Raw genomic sequence first — 15420 nt, forward strand, 5'->3', positions numbered from 1 at the left:
GTCTATAATAGGAAGGACACGTGCATCTGGGAACCAAGGGGTAGAAGGAGGAGTGACCTCACTTATCATCAGTCACTCCCAATGAACCACTAGGGATGTAGGACTTTCCACCCCACAACTCTGCAGAGCCAGAGGTCCTTGTTCTCAGAGGTGTACACTCCCCATTGGCAACATAGCAAGGGTTCCACTGAACTTCAACCTACTGCTTCCAGCTGGGCTCTCTGGTCTTTTTGTATCCAGGGGCCGGCAGGCAAGAAGAGTCACCATCCTGTCAGGGGCAACTGACCCTGAACTGTAGGCAAGCCTACAGTTGCATGAGGTGGGGAACTAGAGGGCCCACTTGGGGCACCCTTTGTACTCCTTCCCCAATTGTCTATCCACAGGCAAGTACAGCCACCCTGGCTCCCAGGATTTCAGAACACTCTGGAATGAGGGCTTGGTTCACACCATCGGAGAAGCCCCAAGCCCCACAGAGGTGATAGTTGAGGGTGAAAGGAATTTAGAGTGGAGGTGGGGGATGATGAGTGCCACTTGTGTCCTGGAGACTATTTGCTGGAAGGTTCTATAGTTGGTCCTATCAAATTCTTTTAAAATCTCTCCTCAGGAAGAGAGGTCCACCAGAGCCCTGGAGGAGCTGCTCTCCACATGCTTCTGCGGAACTGGATCCAAACAGTGCAAGTGGTGGAGTGTGGCAGGCATGGAGATGTGCTATTATATCCCCCCTCAAGAAAAGACTTGCCATCCAGCTGCAAGAAGTGTGCACGGTTGACAGCCTCCAACTATTGGCTTCAAAAGGTCCACCTTAGCTTTCAAGCTGAGGCCATGCTATTTCTCAAGGCAGGCAGGATAAGTGGTCAGTGATTTCACTAAGCTGTGGAAATTGAGGACACACTCTTCTCAGGGTGGCCTCTTGCAAAAGACCAAGCAAGACACTGATAAAGGACCTAGCTGACTGATCAGTACTGCAGGGTGATAGCTCTGCCCACCCCATTCTCTTTCCTCCCTTTTCCTTTCAAATGTGTTACAGTGTCTACTTCCTAAGGAACCTAAACCAGCATAGAAATACAGGCACCTTTCTTTTCAATAGTTAGAATAAAGTCTCTAAGTCCAGAAGTAGCATCTATCAGGGCACAGAAAGAAGAATGAGGCGAACCTTTTGAGTGAGGGGAATAGTGGCAGATCTTAAAGGCCTTGCAGGCCACAGCTAGAAGTTAGAAGCCTATTCCAATTGTAACATCTAGTCTTTGGAACGTTTCAAGCAGGGGAGTGCTTGAATTGTTTTTAAAAGCAATTTTGTAAGGTGAATTGAGGGTGGTTGAAGATGCATGATAAAGGGAAGAAAACCAGTTGGGAGGCTTCTGCAGTAGTCTGAGATAATAGTTTAGACCTGAGAGGTGGCAGTGGAACTGGTGAGAAGTGATTGGATTTGTGATATATTTTGGCAATATGGTTGACATGACTTGCTTCTGGTTTAGATGTGGGGTGAAAAGAGAGGCCATAAGGATGAGCCTAGACTTGGGGCCTGAGCCACTGTGTGAGTGGTAACGCCCATTGATAAAGGCTTGGATATATTTAAGTTTAAAACACCTCTAAATGCAGATTCTGAGTAGGCAACTGATATACTGATATACTGATGAAGTCAGGACAGGAGACACTCAGGAGTGACGGGTATATATTACATTAATGTAACACTATGGGATTAGATGCAGTTACCAAGGGAGAGAGTAGCTTGAGAAAAGGCTAAGACCCCAGGCAGGTCACATCATTCCCCTTCTTAAAAACCTTCATTGTTTCCCAGTACTACAAACATAACCCGAATTACCTGGGATGACATCCCAGGCCCTCTACATTCTTGCCTGAGATGACCTTTCCAGTCTCATGTCCCACTTTGTTTTTCTAGAGACTTCCTATTTTAGCTCCTTGGTTTCCTCTAAACACTTTGCTTCTGCGCCTCTGCTCATGCTATCCCCTCCGTTTGGAGTGTCTTTCGTTTGCCAGCTTCCCCTGCCCGGCAAAATCCTCCTCATTCGTACACTCTTAGCTCAGGTTCACCATAGCCAATCCCTCTCTTATCTTCCTCTGAGAACAGTACCACTCAACTGCAAAGCAGGTGACAAATGACTTACCCAGTGGGTCTGGAGGTAGACAGCCCGAGGCTGGTGCAGTGACTCTGGCTGTCATCAATGGACCAGGCTCCTTCCTCCTCCGCCTTCCACAACATGTGGCTTCTTCCGTCCTTATTGGTGCCTCAAAGGTTTTGAGAGTACTGTTCCTCCTCCAGCCTCCCACCCACTCTAGGGATAAAAGGAGGAAGGGGATGGCACCTACATAAGGAAAGCAACTCTCTTGGCAACTCCTAGACTGTTGCCAGTCTCACTGGCCAAAACCGTGCCACATGGCCCGTTGGATTGTGGGAGCTGGTGGGGTGGGCGGTACTAGTATGTTACTTGGTGCATGGCTAGTCTCTTGCCGAAGACCACGTGAGACAGTGGTAAAGGACCTAGCTGTTTCTGTCCACCACAGGACTCCTTAGGTAAGTGATCTTTTCCCCAGAGTTCCCCATTGCACTGGCTGACTGATCAGGTGTTCTGTGGGTAAAGGGGAACTCACACGGTGCGGGAGGACGCGCAGCAACGTCTGCCCAGGGTTCTTCCTTTTCGTCTACTCTGACAGTTCACTGTGTGTCTTCTTCACCAGGTTGGAAGCACCTTAATGATCTCTCATCCACATTTTTCTTAGAACTCTCTCTTCCTTACCTAGCACATGAGAAGTATTTAATAAAAGGCTTTTTTTTTTCAATGCTGAACAAGTGACTACAGGTTGCTCTAGTTCTTGTTCTGTGATTGAAGGCTGGCCTGTGTGGAAGGCAGTTTAGGGCAGCTCACTGAAAGAAACTATGTTATAGTAACTGAATAGCTTATTACAGAACCTCAAGAATCGGGTCCATGTTTTATTCGAAAGACCCTCCTTCCCCCTACCCGCCCAACAATATCCTAATGTCTGCGAAATCATCCTATTGTACCCGTTTCATGACGGCACCCCAGCAATATAAACAATTGTTCAAATTCAATTTATGTGCTGAAAACACATTCATGCAGAAAACTAATCCTGTGTTTCCCCTGTCCTCCTGGGACACCCACCCCAGAGCTGGGCGTGGTGTTGGTGGATGGGAAATAAGATCGAGAAACAGAAATGTCTCCTTTTCTTTCCTTGTCCTTGTGATTCCCCAAATACGGTCTCATCCCCACAGGAGAAGCAATGGTTTCAATCAACATTTTTCAGAAATAGGAGGGCAGAAATCAGATGAAAGTTGAGGCTGCTTCCAACCAACAGACCAAATGGTCATTTGTTTCTCTCTCAACTCTTAGAAAAACAAGGTGGAAATAGCTTAGCCCTGGGGCTTTAAAGTCTCGGGCTATAGGGAAGAGTCAATAAGTCTGTCCTCATTGAGTTTTTAAGTACATATGGGGCATTAACAGTATCGAGCCTCACAAAGTAGCAAAGCTGAAGGTGCCATGCGTTGCCGGGGTAAGTCTAGATCCTTGTCTCCCTATATTTCAACCATGCTGTGAGAAGTTCTCGCATCTCTCTACACGTCACATCACCTGAACTCTCAGTCGATACCTTACTGGGATTTTATTCAAAAGTCCATAGGACACCTCTTAGAGTTGCTTTTCCCTAGGTCCTTTTGGACGGCACCACCCACAGTGTCTGTGATGGTCTATTTCCCCTCTGTTGGGTCCCCACTTCCCACAGGCACCTTCTGGTCATCACTGCCGTTCTGTTCGTATCCAGTGAAGCACTCAGCAGTTCTGTAACCAGAAGACCTAGCTCACCATTCAAAGATGCACGTACAAACAGCAAGAACAAAAAAGGTTCAAATGTTTGCTTTACAATTGTTTTATTCAAAGCAAATTAAAAAACTTAATATATTTTTCCTTTAAAAATGGGGATTTTAAAAAGAGCTTTATAATTAGTTTTGAGGGTGCTTATCTTACCTTCAACATAAATGATTTATATATTAAATTTGTTTTCTGATATCCACGTACATTCTCATCCTTTTTAGGTAGCTATGAAAAGATTTCATATTCCAAAGCCAATGCCACTTTTCTAAAATTTAGGAGAAAAGATTCTTGCGCCCAATGTAGCAGACGCTTTGCTCCAAGTGGTAGAAAGTCCTTTTGCTCTTGGCCAAATGTCAGGTCTTGATTTCTGGTTGTGTGAAAAGACGTGTTTTGTTTTCTTCAGAGGATGGAAGGAGTCTCAATTCTTTAGGTTTGTTTTTGTCTCAAAGCCGTGTCTAAAATGGGTACCTAATGTTTTACTGTATAAACCTTGTGATGGTTGGGCCTGTGCAGTCCAACTTTTAGATGATATTTTCATACCAAAAAAGATGAAAATTGGCAGCTGCGCTGTATTTAGGCTAATAATCTCAGTCCTCTCATCTTAAGTCCTTCTGATGAAGACAAGACTGATTTTATTTAACCAACAAATAAAGGAGTCTATGTACATGGCAGTTGGAAGTGGTCACAAGAATATCACATAAAAATAAATACTTTACACACTTTTCTTCCATGTCTAAAAGTGTTAAAATTCTAACCAGAGAAGATTAGAAGGTAATTAGTGAACTCAACTATTTGTAAAAAATATAAAAACACACAAACCAAATGATGCAAAAAATCTTTTTAATCTAAAAATTCATTTCCCAGGGCTAATTAAGAGCCAAGGCCTGCCAATTTTTATCAGTTTATTTGACCAAAAAGAGCTCTTCAGCATTTTCTTCAAAGTAAGATAATATAGAATAGATTTTGATAAACCTTTCTAAGTGAGGACACGATACGGCAGGCAGTTCAAGGAAAAATAGCATTAACGTTTTCTTTGGTGTAACCAAAAGGATATCCAAAAGTTAGCAGATGTTGACGTTTCAAGTGATAAGAAATCGCCAACTGGAAGTTTCAACTCTGGTTTAAAAAAAAAAAAAGTTGTAAAAGGAAAGGCTCCACCCACAGTTCTGTAGTGCAAGTTTTAAAATTTAATTCTGAAAAATAATTTCATTTAATAAGCAGGAAACAAATTCCAGCAGTGTATCACTTACTCCTCTCCCCTTTCTCATCTCTGTTACCCTCTCTGTATGTGCCACTGTCATTTCAGCTCTCCAAGGAGGTCTCAGCTGCTGCTCAAGGAGGAAAGTCATTAAAAAATTACCTACATTTCTACAAACCAGGCTAGAAGTTGTGTGTCTGTGGCTGCACAGCAGCAGACTCCGAGTTACAGCGTTGCCATGTCCACGTATCTGTCATTTTTACAAAAAAGAAACAAAGCCTTTTTTCCCCAGAAAAAAGTACCTGAACCAATGAGTCACTTAGCCCCTTACCAACTTTTGGGGTAACCACTACATGGCCCCCCTTGAAAGCACACCTGTGCACATCCCCACCCGTTCTGTGCGCTCAGAACCAGCAAATCTACCCCCTCTTTCTCAGAAGTAATGGTCCTCTCCCTTCCGGAACTCATTAATTTCCATAAACGTAACACTTTTAAAGCAGTTACCACCTCGCTCAGAAGGCTCCATTACTCTACCTAGCTTAACGCTGTCTCTCCTATTTCTGTACATGCTGTATTTTTTTTTTAACATAAAAAGTGTTCCAAATGCACACACATACACATCCCTGCACACACACCCAGCATTTAGAGGAAAAAAAAAAAATCTTCCCCAGGAAGCACTTTTAGAAGTTAAGCTTCTACTTGCTTTTAAGCCACAGGGCAAGTGCCAAGTGAGTCCTAAATAGCCCTCCCTTTCCGCTGCGGGGCCGGCCGTGCCGGGCCCACAGCACAGATGCTGAGCGGGATCCGTGGACAAGGCAGGGAAGGGTACCTGTCAGGCTTCCCAGAGCGCTGTGCTGCACATCTCCCCATGTCACCTGGGAGGTTCTTGCCCTTAGCTCTCTTCCCTCTGGGGACCTCCACGCTGTTCTGATGGATCCGTGCCCTCTGCACTGGGCCGCCCCTCCGTGGGGCCAGGAGCCTGCGCCCCCCGCGAGGCAGCGGGCTGCCCTGCACAGAGCAGGCTGCCCTCACCCACTCCGTCCCCCACCAGTGCTTCCAGCGAACGTCCCCTCAGAGCGCCCAGGGGCCGGAGAGCCCTGCTGTCTACGGGCTCCGTGGCTTCCCCTTCGCCCTCTGAGATGACGGTCATGGGGCTGCTCTGGATCCGGTTCCGCACGCTGTACCGGCTGCTGGCGGCGGAAGGCGGAGTTCGGCTGCGGCCGTACCTGGGGCCAGAAAAGGACAGACTCCGCGGCATCGAGCCTTCGTTCTTGGCCCACTCCTCCTGGGCCCTTCTGTTCTTGCTCGGGGAGCAGCTTGATGGGCTCTCGGGGGTGTCCGGCGAAGGCTCCGACTTTGACCTCTGGAATCTGGGGTCTGTGTTCTTGAGCATCTCGGCCGCGGACATGCGGGCACTGGTGTCTGACCGACTCCCTTTTTTCAGCAGCAGAGCTTTGAAGTTGTCACTGCTGGTGCTGGTCTTCCGGATGCTTCTCTGAATCGATCCCACTTGCTTCTGGGAGGCCAGGCTGGGGGCAGCACCAGTGGGTGTCACTGGCGGGGAGGGAGAATGGTTTCGGGAGTGATCATCATCGGAATCTTTACGGCCAAGGACTTTCCTCTTAGACCTGAGATTTCAGAACGTTAAGATGAAGGTTAATTCCCGGGGGGCCACTGGATGCCCACCACATCCACCCTGCTTCTCTCACCGCACGTTAAGGTCACCATCTATTATTTTCACTATGGAAAGTACCAAACACCCAGGCACAAAGAATAGTTCATTGTATTACTATGTGTGCCCATGCCCCAGCTGTGATAATTATTAACTTATGGCCACCCTGTTTTCATTTCTACCCTCAGTGGATTACTCTGACACAAATCTCAAACATCATATTATCTAACTTTGGATAGGACCATGTCCAACGTTTTTAATCACTGCCATTTCTTACTTAACTCTTCTGTATGGGACTGAGGCTGAGTGAATTTCATGGTGCTGGCACTAGAACGGCCTAATACAGGGTCTCCACCCACCGGGCCGCGGGGTAGCGGGGCCTGTTAGGAAGCGGGCCGCACAGCAGGAGGTGAGCGGCGGGCGAGCGAGCGAGCGAAGCTTCATCTGTTGCTCCCCATTGCTCTCATTACCACCTGAGCCATCCTCCCCCCGCACCCAACCCCGTGGAAAAACTGTCTTCCACGAAACTGGTCCCTGGTGCCAAAAAGGTTGGGGACCACTGGCCTAATAGATAAGCCAACTCCTAGAATGTCCCACATACTGAGACAGGCCCCCACCTCAGGTTCTAGAACAACTCTGCAACTTTAAACTCTCCATCATTCTAGAGTTTGCCATAAAACCAGCTCTCCTTGGCTCTTACTGGACCATTCGTCAACTCCTAGAAATGCAATTTTCTGGAAAATAAGAGTGAACCTTCCACATCAGATCCTGTTGCCTGACTGCAGAGAACCACTAGCCGAGCAAGCAAACGTGAGGGATGTGGGTAGCATGTGAAAGAGGAGGGGCCTTCAGGAAAAGTAAAATTGTCCTGGGGGAATTTCTTACAACCAGTCTCTAAGAAACTCCTGGCTCAATGTGTCGTCTACTGAGAAGGCATTAGAGAAAATAAAGCAGATGTACCAAGTGGCCCCTTGCAGGTCTCTTCATACCAACAACTCAGTGTGGGAGGAATCTCTCAGCTAAGTGCAGGTGGACTGGCTATAAGGAAACTTGATATATTTACTAAAGATGTGGTTATACCTCTTTTTCTGCTATAAACTTCTAGAACATGCAACAGGCAAAGGTTGAGAGGATGCTGTCTGAACATAGAGATTAAGAGTTGAATCTGAGCAACTTCTAGCTGTGTGACCCTGGACCAGTTACTCATCTATTTACAAGTTTTCCAGACTTGTAAAATGTGGATGATGATAACAACCTCACAGGTTTGTGAGGATTCAGTGGGATAAAGGACCTCTGGAGTCACACAGACCTGGGTACACCCACTGCTAAAGCTTCCTTGCTCTGTAAACTGGGGCATGTTAAACTTTCTGATCCTGGTTCCTGCCTGGAAAAGAGGAATAACAGTAGACAGTTCAGAGCTTATCAATAAAGATAAATGCAGTCATAGCCATAAAGTGTCAGGCATAGAGTAGGTGCCTAACAAGACTTTCAGTGTCATTTAGGGAAATATAATTCTCCCTTCCTGCTCTCAGCTCAGGCTTCAGTGCTGTTTTTACCTGTCCTGCACATCGAGGCACAGGGGAGGATGGGCCCGTGATGGCTGCCCTGGGCTTGGTGCTCCCAGGGTCCTCTCTGTGCTCTGGCCAAAAAGAAGCCACTAAAATGGAAGACAGGAAGTGGTAAAAACCCAATTAAGAGGCTGAAGGGGGTGGCCAAGGGCTGACATAGCACCAGCCCCTTTAGGACAGCAGAGACTGGCCTATGATACTTTGGTTCAACAGTTCTGTTCCGCTGTCAACAAGAGCGTTGCTCTGGAGTTAAGTTGCTGACCCACTGACGAAAACCACAGAAACAATAACACCTCAGAATTTCAGAACTGGAAAACATTTAGGTGGTTTGGTCTGACCAGAGAAGGTCATCGAGGTCTAGAGAGTGAAGTCATACAGCTTAATACAAGAAGTAAGACCTGATGGAGTACCTTTCCAGTAGAGCACATGACCTCACAATTTATACTGTTTGCTTCCCAAAGACATCTCTGCTCATCTGATTCTTGTAGGTATTGGTTTGTGGCTTTTAAATGTGGCTTTTCTGTTTGGCTTTTACATGGAGAAGGCGAGCCATAGCTATGCTTGATCAAAGCCACAACCTTTAATTGTAGATTTAGAATGAAGATGGGAATTTATAAAAGTATTGTTGTTTTTCAAGAGTAACTGCCCACTAAGATGAGAATTAAAACTAAATATATGAATTCTCTGCATATATGTATGTATATATATACACACAGACTATAAATATGTGTGTGTGTATTTCTAAGGAAAATGGCTATAAAAAAACGCTTGAACAATTAACACTGGCTTAAAAACTAATTACTTCAAAAAAAATTTTACATTACTTCAATGAGGATAAAAACTTCACACCTCAACTGGTGTTCTACATTTTCCATCTGGCTTTAAATCTGAAGTGAATTAATTTGCATTATAAAATGTGAAAGCTGTGTTTCAATTTAGATACTCTTTAATTTAGATTATTAGCTTAGGTACTGAAGGATATAAAATAAAGCCCTAAAAATCACAGACTTTAGATGGCTTCCTATTATGTCTGCTAATATATTATCTATACCTATAACTCCATCTACTAAAAATTAGCCTGCATCTATCTATCTATGTATCCATCTATCCATCCATCTACTAAAAATTAGCCTGCATCTATCTATCTATGTATCCATCTATCCATCCATCTACTAAAAATTAGCCTGCATCTATCTGTCCATCCATCCATCCATCTCCTAAAAATTAGCCTGCATCTATCTATCTATCTATCATCTATCTATCTATCCATCCATCCATCTACTAAAAATTAGCCTGCATCTATCTATCTGTCTATCTATCCATCCATCCATCTACTAAAAATTAGCCTGCATCCTTACTCTCACTCTGTAATCCATACCCTACTCAGTCTTTCCTTCTGTCGTGTACACGGAACAATACAGACTGGCCAATTTCTGCATCTGCAGCAGATGTAACTTGTTGGTAGGAGAAACCACAGTCTTTTAGTGCCTTAAGAAGGTTGCCACAATAAAATACAGAGGAGATCCTTGGTATCTTGTTAGGAAAAGTGTGTAGTAATGTGGCCCCACAACAGTTGGGGTTCTCTCTGAGACCAAGTATTTAGTGCACAGAGCAACCAGGCAACACATCTTCTCTGTGGATGCTGTTTTAAATATATATGCCTGCATATTTACCAACCCAATGCATCCCATACCGAACAGGAGAAGTTGAGCCTTGGAAGAATTTCCTGACAGTTACACAGTCATTGAGAGCTCGTTAGGTGTCCAGCATGACTCGAGTTACAAACATCAGCGTAAACCTCTAGACATGTCACTGAAGTTGCTTTCAAAGGATGTGGAATTTTTATTTCCCTATTTGGAGGAATAATGTGATCACTAGCTACCTTTTTATTTCTAATGAGAGGACAGAGAGCGGTCAGACAATGTTAAAGAGGCAGTCTTTAGGGTATATTGGGACATTATACCAGTAGTGGAGTCAAGAGTTAAAGAACATAATTCTTGACAAACACCTTAATTCATCAGCTTGGTTTTTTCCCCCTAAGTTAGATGTTTACATGTTGCACGAGGAATCGCAGGTAGGGACTGCACAGGCTCTGCTTTCCATCTCATGCAATAACAGTCTTTTCAGTTAGATTCCAAGAATTGGGAAAGCACTGCTGACACAGGTTACTTACACAGAGAATCAAATGATTTTACAGGATGTTTAGTTTCAGGAGGAAAAAAAGGGACCTTGATTCAGGGACCTTGGCAGCACAGGGGCATTCATAAGAGTTATCTGAAAATACTATGGTAAAGAATTTTAGAAGGAAGTAAAGGGTTTATACAGCATATAGTTTAAAGTCCTTGCACGAACACAATCATATCCATTTTTACAATGAAACCGTTGTGGGAGTACTCAACTGTTTATGGCCAGAAAAATGAGGTAGTAAATAAAACTTTAGTGCTAAGTCATATTCACTCTTCAAGGTGATCACATGTAAAGAGTACAACAGTTCAGGCAGTTATTCTGAAAATTTTACTCTACTTTTTTTTTAAACCCGATAACTTCTTATGCCAGTAGATGGCACTAGCAGTATATAGTAACAAGCAAGTTTAATTCCTTTTGCTCCTCCTTAAAAAAGATGCACTTTTACTGAAACATTTAAGTAGCCAAAGATATTACACTATAAAATCGTAGTTTTTCTGTAAAATGAAAATAATAACAGCAATAAAACCAAACACTGTTAGGAAAGAAGAAGTCCCGTACGGCTAGTCTGTGCATCTTAAGTCCATTAGAACACAGCATCCCTCATCCTGGACTGGACCACTGGCTACTCTAACCCAACTCCTGTAAATATCCAATCAAATACAGCGACACTGCATTTCTTGCTAGTAAGAGAAGGGCCAACCAAATGGCATCATCACGTTGAGCCTCTGTCCCCCATATGATCATAAAAATCAGTGGAACTAAGTAAAACAGAAATTGGAGTCAAGGCAAATAAAAATATAGACACAAACTAAGAAATCAATAATCAGGTTAATGAAGCCTAACTGGGTGACAGCAGAAACCTCAAGAAAGAAAAATACATCGAGAAACGATTTGGAAAGGGGGACTCATAAAGTAGGTGCAAAAAAGAGGAAGGAGTTTTGGATACCTGTGAATAGCTGCAAAAAGGTCTTCCGTGGTCCGGGGTCTACTGGGGGTCATCACCTCATCACTCCCATCTTCCTTACAGAAGTCACAGGCCTCTGAGGAAGAACCGGCTGTGTCAGCCTCCGGTACCCCAGCTGTGGAGAAACAAGCAGGCAGACACAAGATGCACAAATGACTTGAATTTCAGTCCTTAGCCAAGCTCCCAAATATACTTCCCTACCATTCTGACAACGGGAGAATCACAGGGAGAGGCAGCAGGGCCTGTAGTTTGATATTTTACAAAGATGGGGAAAACGACACAAGCATGACAGTCACAGCTCAGGCTTTTCTGTTAAAGTCTAGATAAACTGACTGAATCTCCCTTAAATTTTGTTAGAACATTTCTTTGCAGCTCTCCAGGGGATTACTCACTGCTATTTAATACCCAGCCTGCTGCCGACCACTCCACCCCCTCTATTTTCTGCGCTTCTGTAAGCTCTACCCTTAGATCTAGGTTAAAAAAAATTTTTTTTTTCAGAGAAATGCCAAGTTGGTAACCTAAGTACGAGGCAGCGCAGGGAGTCCACATACTGCTGGCTTGAACGTGAACGTGCACCAGCCCTGTTCGCCTCAGCTGCATATGGTCAGAGGGGAACAAGAGAAAACCAGACTCACGCCCTGGGTCCTGCAGAGACAAACAGCTCTCCACGTTGTCCCCGGCGTCCGCACAGCGCTCGGCGCCCGGCTCCTCCCGCGAGGGGGCTGGCGAGGCATCGGGCTGCACCATGGGGACATTGGCTTCCACTCTGCCCGGGGACTCAGATCTTGAAGCTCCTCCCGCAAGAACCGAGCTGCCAGAGTCGGTCTCATCGGAACCAGCCCCGGCTGCACACTTCTCTTGTGCCTCTCCTCTCGTGGGGCTGGGCGACGCTTTGCTCACGTTCTCTGCGGGCTCCGCCGTGAAATCTCTCTGCGGAGGTGGCACCACCAGAAACAGTTTGGGCTTCTTGGAAACAGGGGGGGGCTTCCTGCTGGGCGACGGACTGGGGGGTTCATGGGGCGGGGCGGTCCCGGGTCCGGCCTCTGCCTCCCCGGCATGGCCCGGGCTGCGGCTCGGGAGGCCACGCTCAGCTACACTGTCCCGGTGACCCTGAGTCGAGCTCTTGGCAGGAGTCGGGAGCGAGCTTGTCGCGGAGGCAGGCTGGCTTTCACTCTCCATTTCATTTATGCTATTTCGGGATTTCAGGAGAGCAGATGGCTTTACATGATACTGGGGAACAACCGGAGTTCGTTTTTCCTGAGATGCATGTTCACGTAACTGTGCTACCTCGGTTCCTGAGTTCTTCCTCACCGGCCGCAACTGCACCATCTGCAACGCCTCCGTGGTGATCAGGGGCATGGGGGGTCTACCGCCCTCCTCCTTGGTGGAAGGCTGCCTGCAGGCCTCCCGGGAGGGCTCTGGCTGGCCAGCTTTTTTGAAAGAAGGCCTGGCATCTTTCATCAATTTGGGGTCAAGCGGTGGGGCAGGCGGGGGCACCGAGGGGGGGAAGGCAGGTGGTGGAGGTGGCAGGGAGGCAGATGAGTGCAGAAGACGGGGGCTGAGTGCTGTAGGTGTCGGAGGAAAGAAGGCGTTGGTGGGGGGACAGAAGGGCGTGAGAACTTCTGGCGGTGGAGTGGGGAAGAGGGGAGAGTCCGGCAGAGGCGAGCCCTCGGGGAAATCTGCCGGTGGAGGGGGAGGAGGGAGGAAAGGAGACTTGTCCCTGGGACAGGGAGATGGGAGAGAGGGCAGAGGAGGCGCAGCAAGGGGAGCGGCCAGCACCGAATCTAGCCTCTTCATGGTTCCGCTTCCTTCCGTAGAAGTGCTGGAGGAAAGAGACGTGGACGAGGAGGAGATGGATACTGAAGATACCAGAGAGGACTTCCTTTCTGGCACCTTGGGCTTGGGCTTCCCCCGCCCATTGGCTGGTGACACTGACTTTAAAAACACAGGCACAGGGGTGAGAGTCGTGGGTGTGTTCGACTGGCTGGAATACCCACTGGATGGAGAAGTGACCCTGTGTGACTTCTCCGGCGATGTGATCTTTGGTTTGACTGCGCCATCGGGCACCGGGGCTACCGCGGCCCTGGACCCGTCCGGGAGATCGCGGCCTGGCCCGTTTCCGGGCGACGCTGCGCTGCCAGCTGGACCCGCCCCGCCCGGGTTCCCCGGGTCCTCCTGCACGCCCGTGTAGTCAATGTAGTAACCCCACGGGTCTGTGTACTCGGACTTGACGCTGCTCGTGTCGCTCTGTGCCGGTGTGACCCCGGCCAGGGCGTAGACGTTGGGGGTGGTGGCGGAGGTCAGGCTGCTGCCCGCGCTCACTGTGCTCTGGCTGCGGGAGCGAGGCAGCCAGGGCTCTTCGAAGTCACTGCACGGGCTCTGGGAGGGCGAGCTGCCGCCCTTGCCCGGGAGTTTCAGCTGCAGCGAGTGCTGGAGCGAAGCGATCAGGCTCTCGTTCAGCACCTGCCCGTTCGACTGGACGCTCTTCTTGGGAATCCTGCGCAGAGAGTCTGTCCGAGAGGGTGGCAGGGGAGGCTTCTTCGCTTTCTTCAGAGAGATGTTTCGAGAAAGGTTTTTGTCTTGGCAATTCGACCGGTCCCCTTGGTTCTTCCGCGCTCTTCCATCAAAAATATTGACCACGCTGTGCCTCGGGTTCCCAAAGCCATCGCTGCTATTGCACACATTCCCAGGTCCGTGTCCAGAGTTGGTGCGCAGAGAAGTGTAGTAGCCATCGTGGTCCTCTGGATACACGGCCCTGGCATCATCTTTGTTGGACGTCTGGTCCAAACTGCCACTGCTCATGTTACCTACAGGAGTGGAGTAACCAGGAGTTGCCAAATGTGGCTTCCGTGGGGACGCACGCCCACTACCCGAGGCACTGTATTCCCAGGGCTCCGCGCTGCCGCCGTGTCCCCTGCCTCCTGAATGACTGGACTCACTCTTGCTGTTCAGATCCTGGGGGTGGACCGGGAAGCTCAGGTTGTTTCTACAATTATAGGCCATGGCCTGGGACCCATTCTCCCGATTTGCGGGCGTATTTAGAGAGACCGCAGAATCACAGAGGGACAGCACAGTGGTTGCACTGGACGAATGAGGATCTGAGGCCTGTGAAAAAATGGTGGGGTGCCCCTCAGTCCAGTTACCACGGGGAGAATGATGACCATCTTTCTGCCTGGAGAGGAAGTGGTCTCTGGATTTGATCTTTGTGTATGAAGACGAACTGGTAATTTTACTGTCCAGCTGCCCTAAGCTCTGAGCAGTGTGAATCACAATAACCTCTGAAGAGGAGGAGAGTGCGGCATTTGGGATGATACTGGTGGAGTAGGTCGTGTGAGGAGAGACTACGCACGCCGGGCTTGTTACGTTTTCACCCTCCAAGTACCCCAGCTCCTGGGATTTGGGCCTCAAAAGTGTTCCAGTCCCTGGGGCAGCTCCTAGATGTCCGAAGTCTTTGTCTACTTGCAGGTGACCCCTCTGGTAGGCAAGAGTTTCATCTGCGTCTTCTGCAGGGCGCAGGGCACCCAGCCGTGGCTCCAGGGACTGAACGTTTGTCCTCGCTCCAGACCGGGGGAGACTGTGGAAACCAGTGTCACTGTTGAGACGAGAAGGGAACACGACACCCACAGAGTCGCTCAGCACAGACATGTTCCCAGAGGAGCCTGGGAAGTGACTCATCTGGGCAGCAATGCCTTGCCCCTTCTGCGCCCTGATTCTTCTCATCGAAGGTGGTACGATTTTCACTTCCTCAGTCTGACAGCTGGAATCCCTGGTTTCTGAGCGCTGCCCAGCAGATCTATAGCCATCGAGCCTTCCAAGCGTACAGTAGTGGTCTGGGGTGTCCACTGAGTGGCCACCGACATCATCTTGGCCAGTGCCCCCCGAAGCTGGAGATAAAGCAGAAAGAGGCTTGTCACCTAAAAATAAAAATCAGTATCTTAGTTCATTACCTTGATCTCTCACCCTCTTCTGACTCTGTTCTGTTGTAC

The 15420-nt window shown here is 47.8% G+C and overlaps 1 protein-coding gene across 2 annotated transcripts in view; it reads right to left on the bottom strand.

Moving 5' to 3' along the window:
- Nucleotides 1-5693: 5693 nt before the first annotated feature.
- Nucleotides 5694-15420, bottom strand: part of NHSL1 (NHS like 1) — a 239834-nt gene continuing 230107 nt past the window's right edge. For both annotated transcript variants that reach the window (XM_030853348.2, XM_030853346.2), the window contains 3 exons: nucleotides 12070-15318; nucleotides 11417-11549; nucleotides 5694-6671 (listed from right to left, as the gene is read on the bottom strand). In XM_030853348.2, coding sequence (XP_030709208.1) covers nucleotides 5936-6671; nucleotides 11417-11549; nucleotides 12070-15318 — 4118 coding nt within the window. In that variant the 3' untranslated portion in view covers nucleotides 5694-5935. The remainder of the gene's footprint in view (nucleotides 6672-11416; nucleotides 11550-12069; nucleotides 15319-15420) is intronic.

The sequence above is a fragment of the Globicephala melas genome, chromosome 14 (assembly GCF_963455315.2).
Source record: "Globicephala melas chromosome 14, mGloMel1.2, whole genome shotgun sequence".
NCBI lineage: Eukaryota > Metazoa > Chordata > Mammalia > Artiodactyla > Delphinidae > Globicephala > Globicephala melas.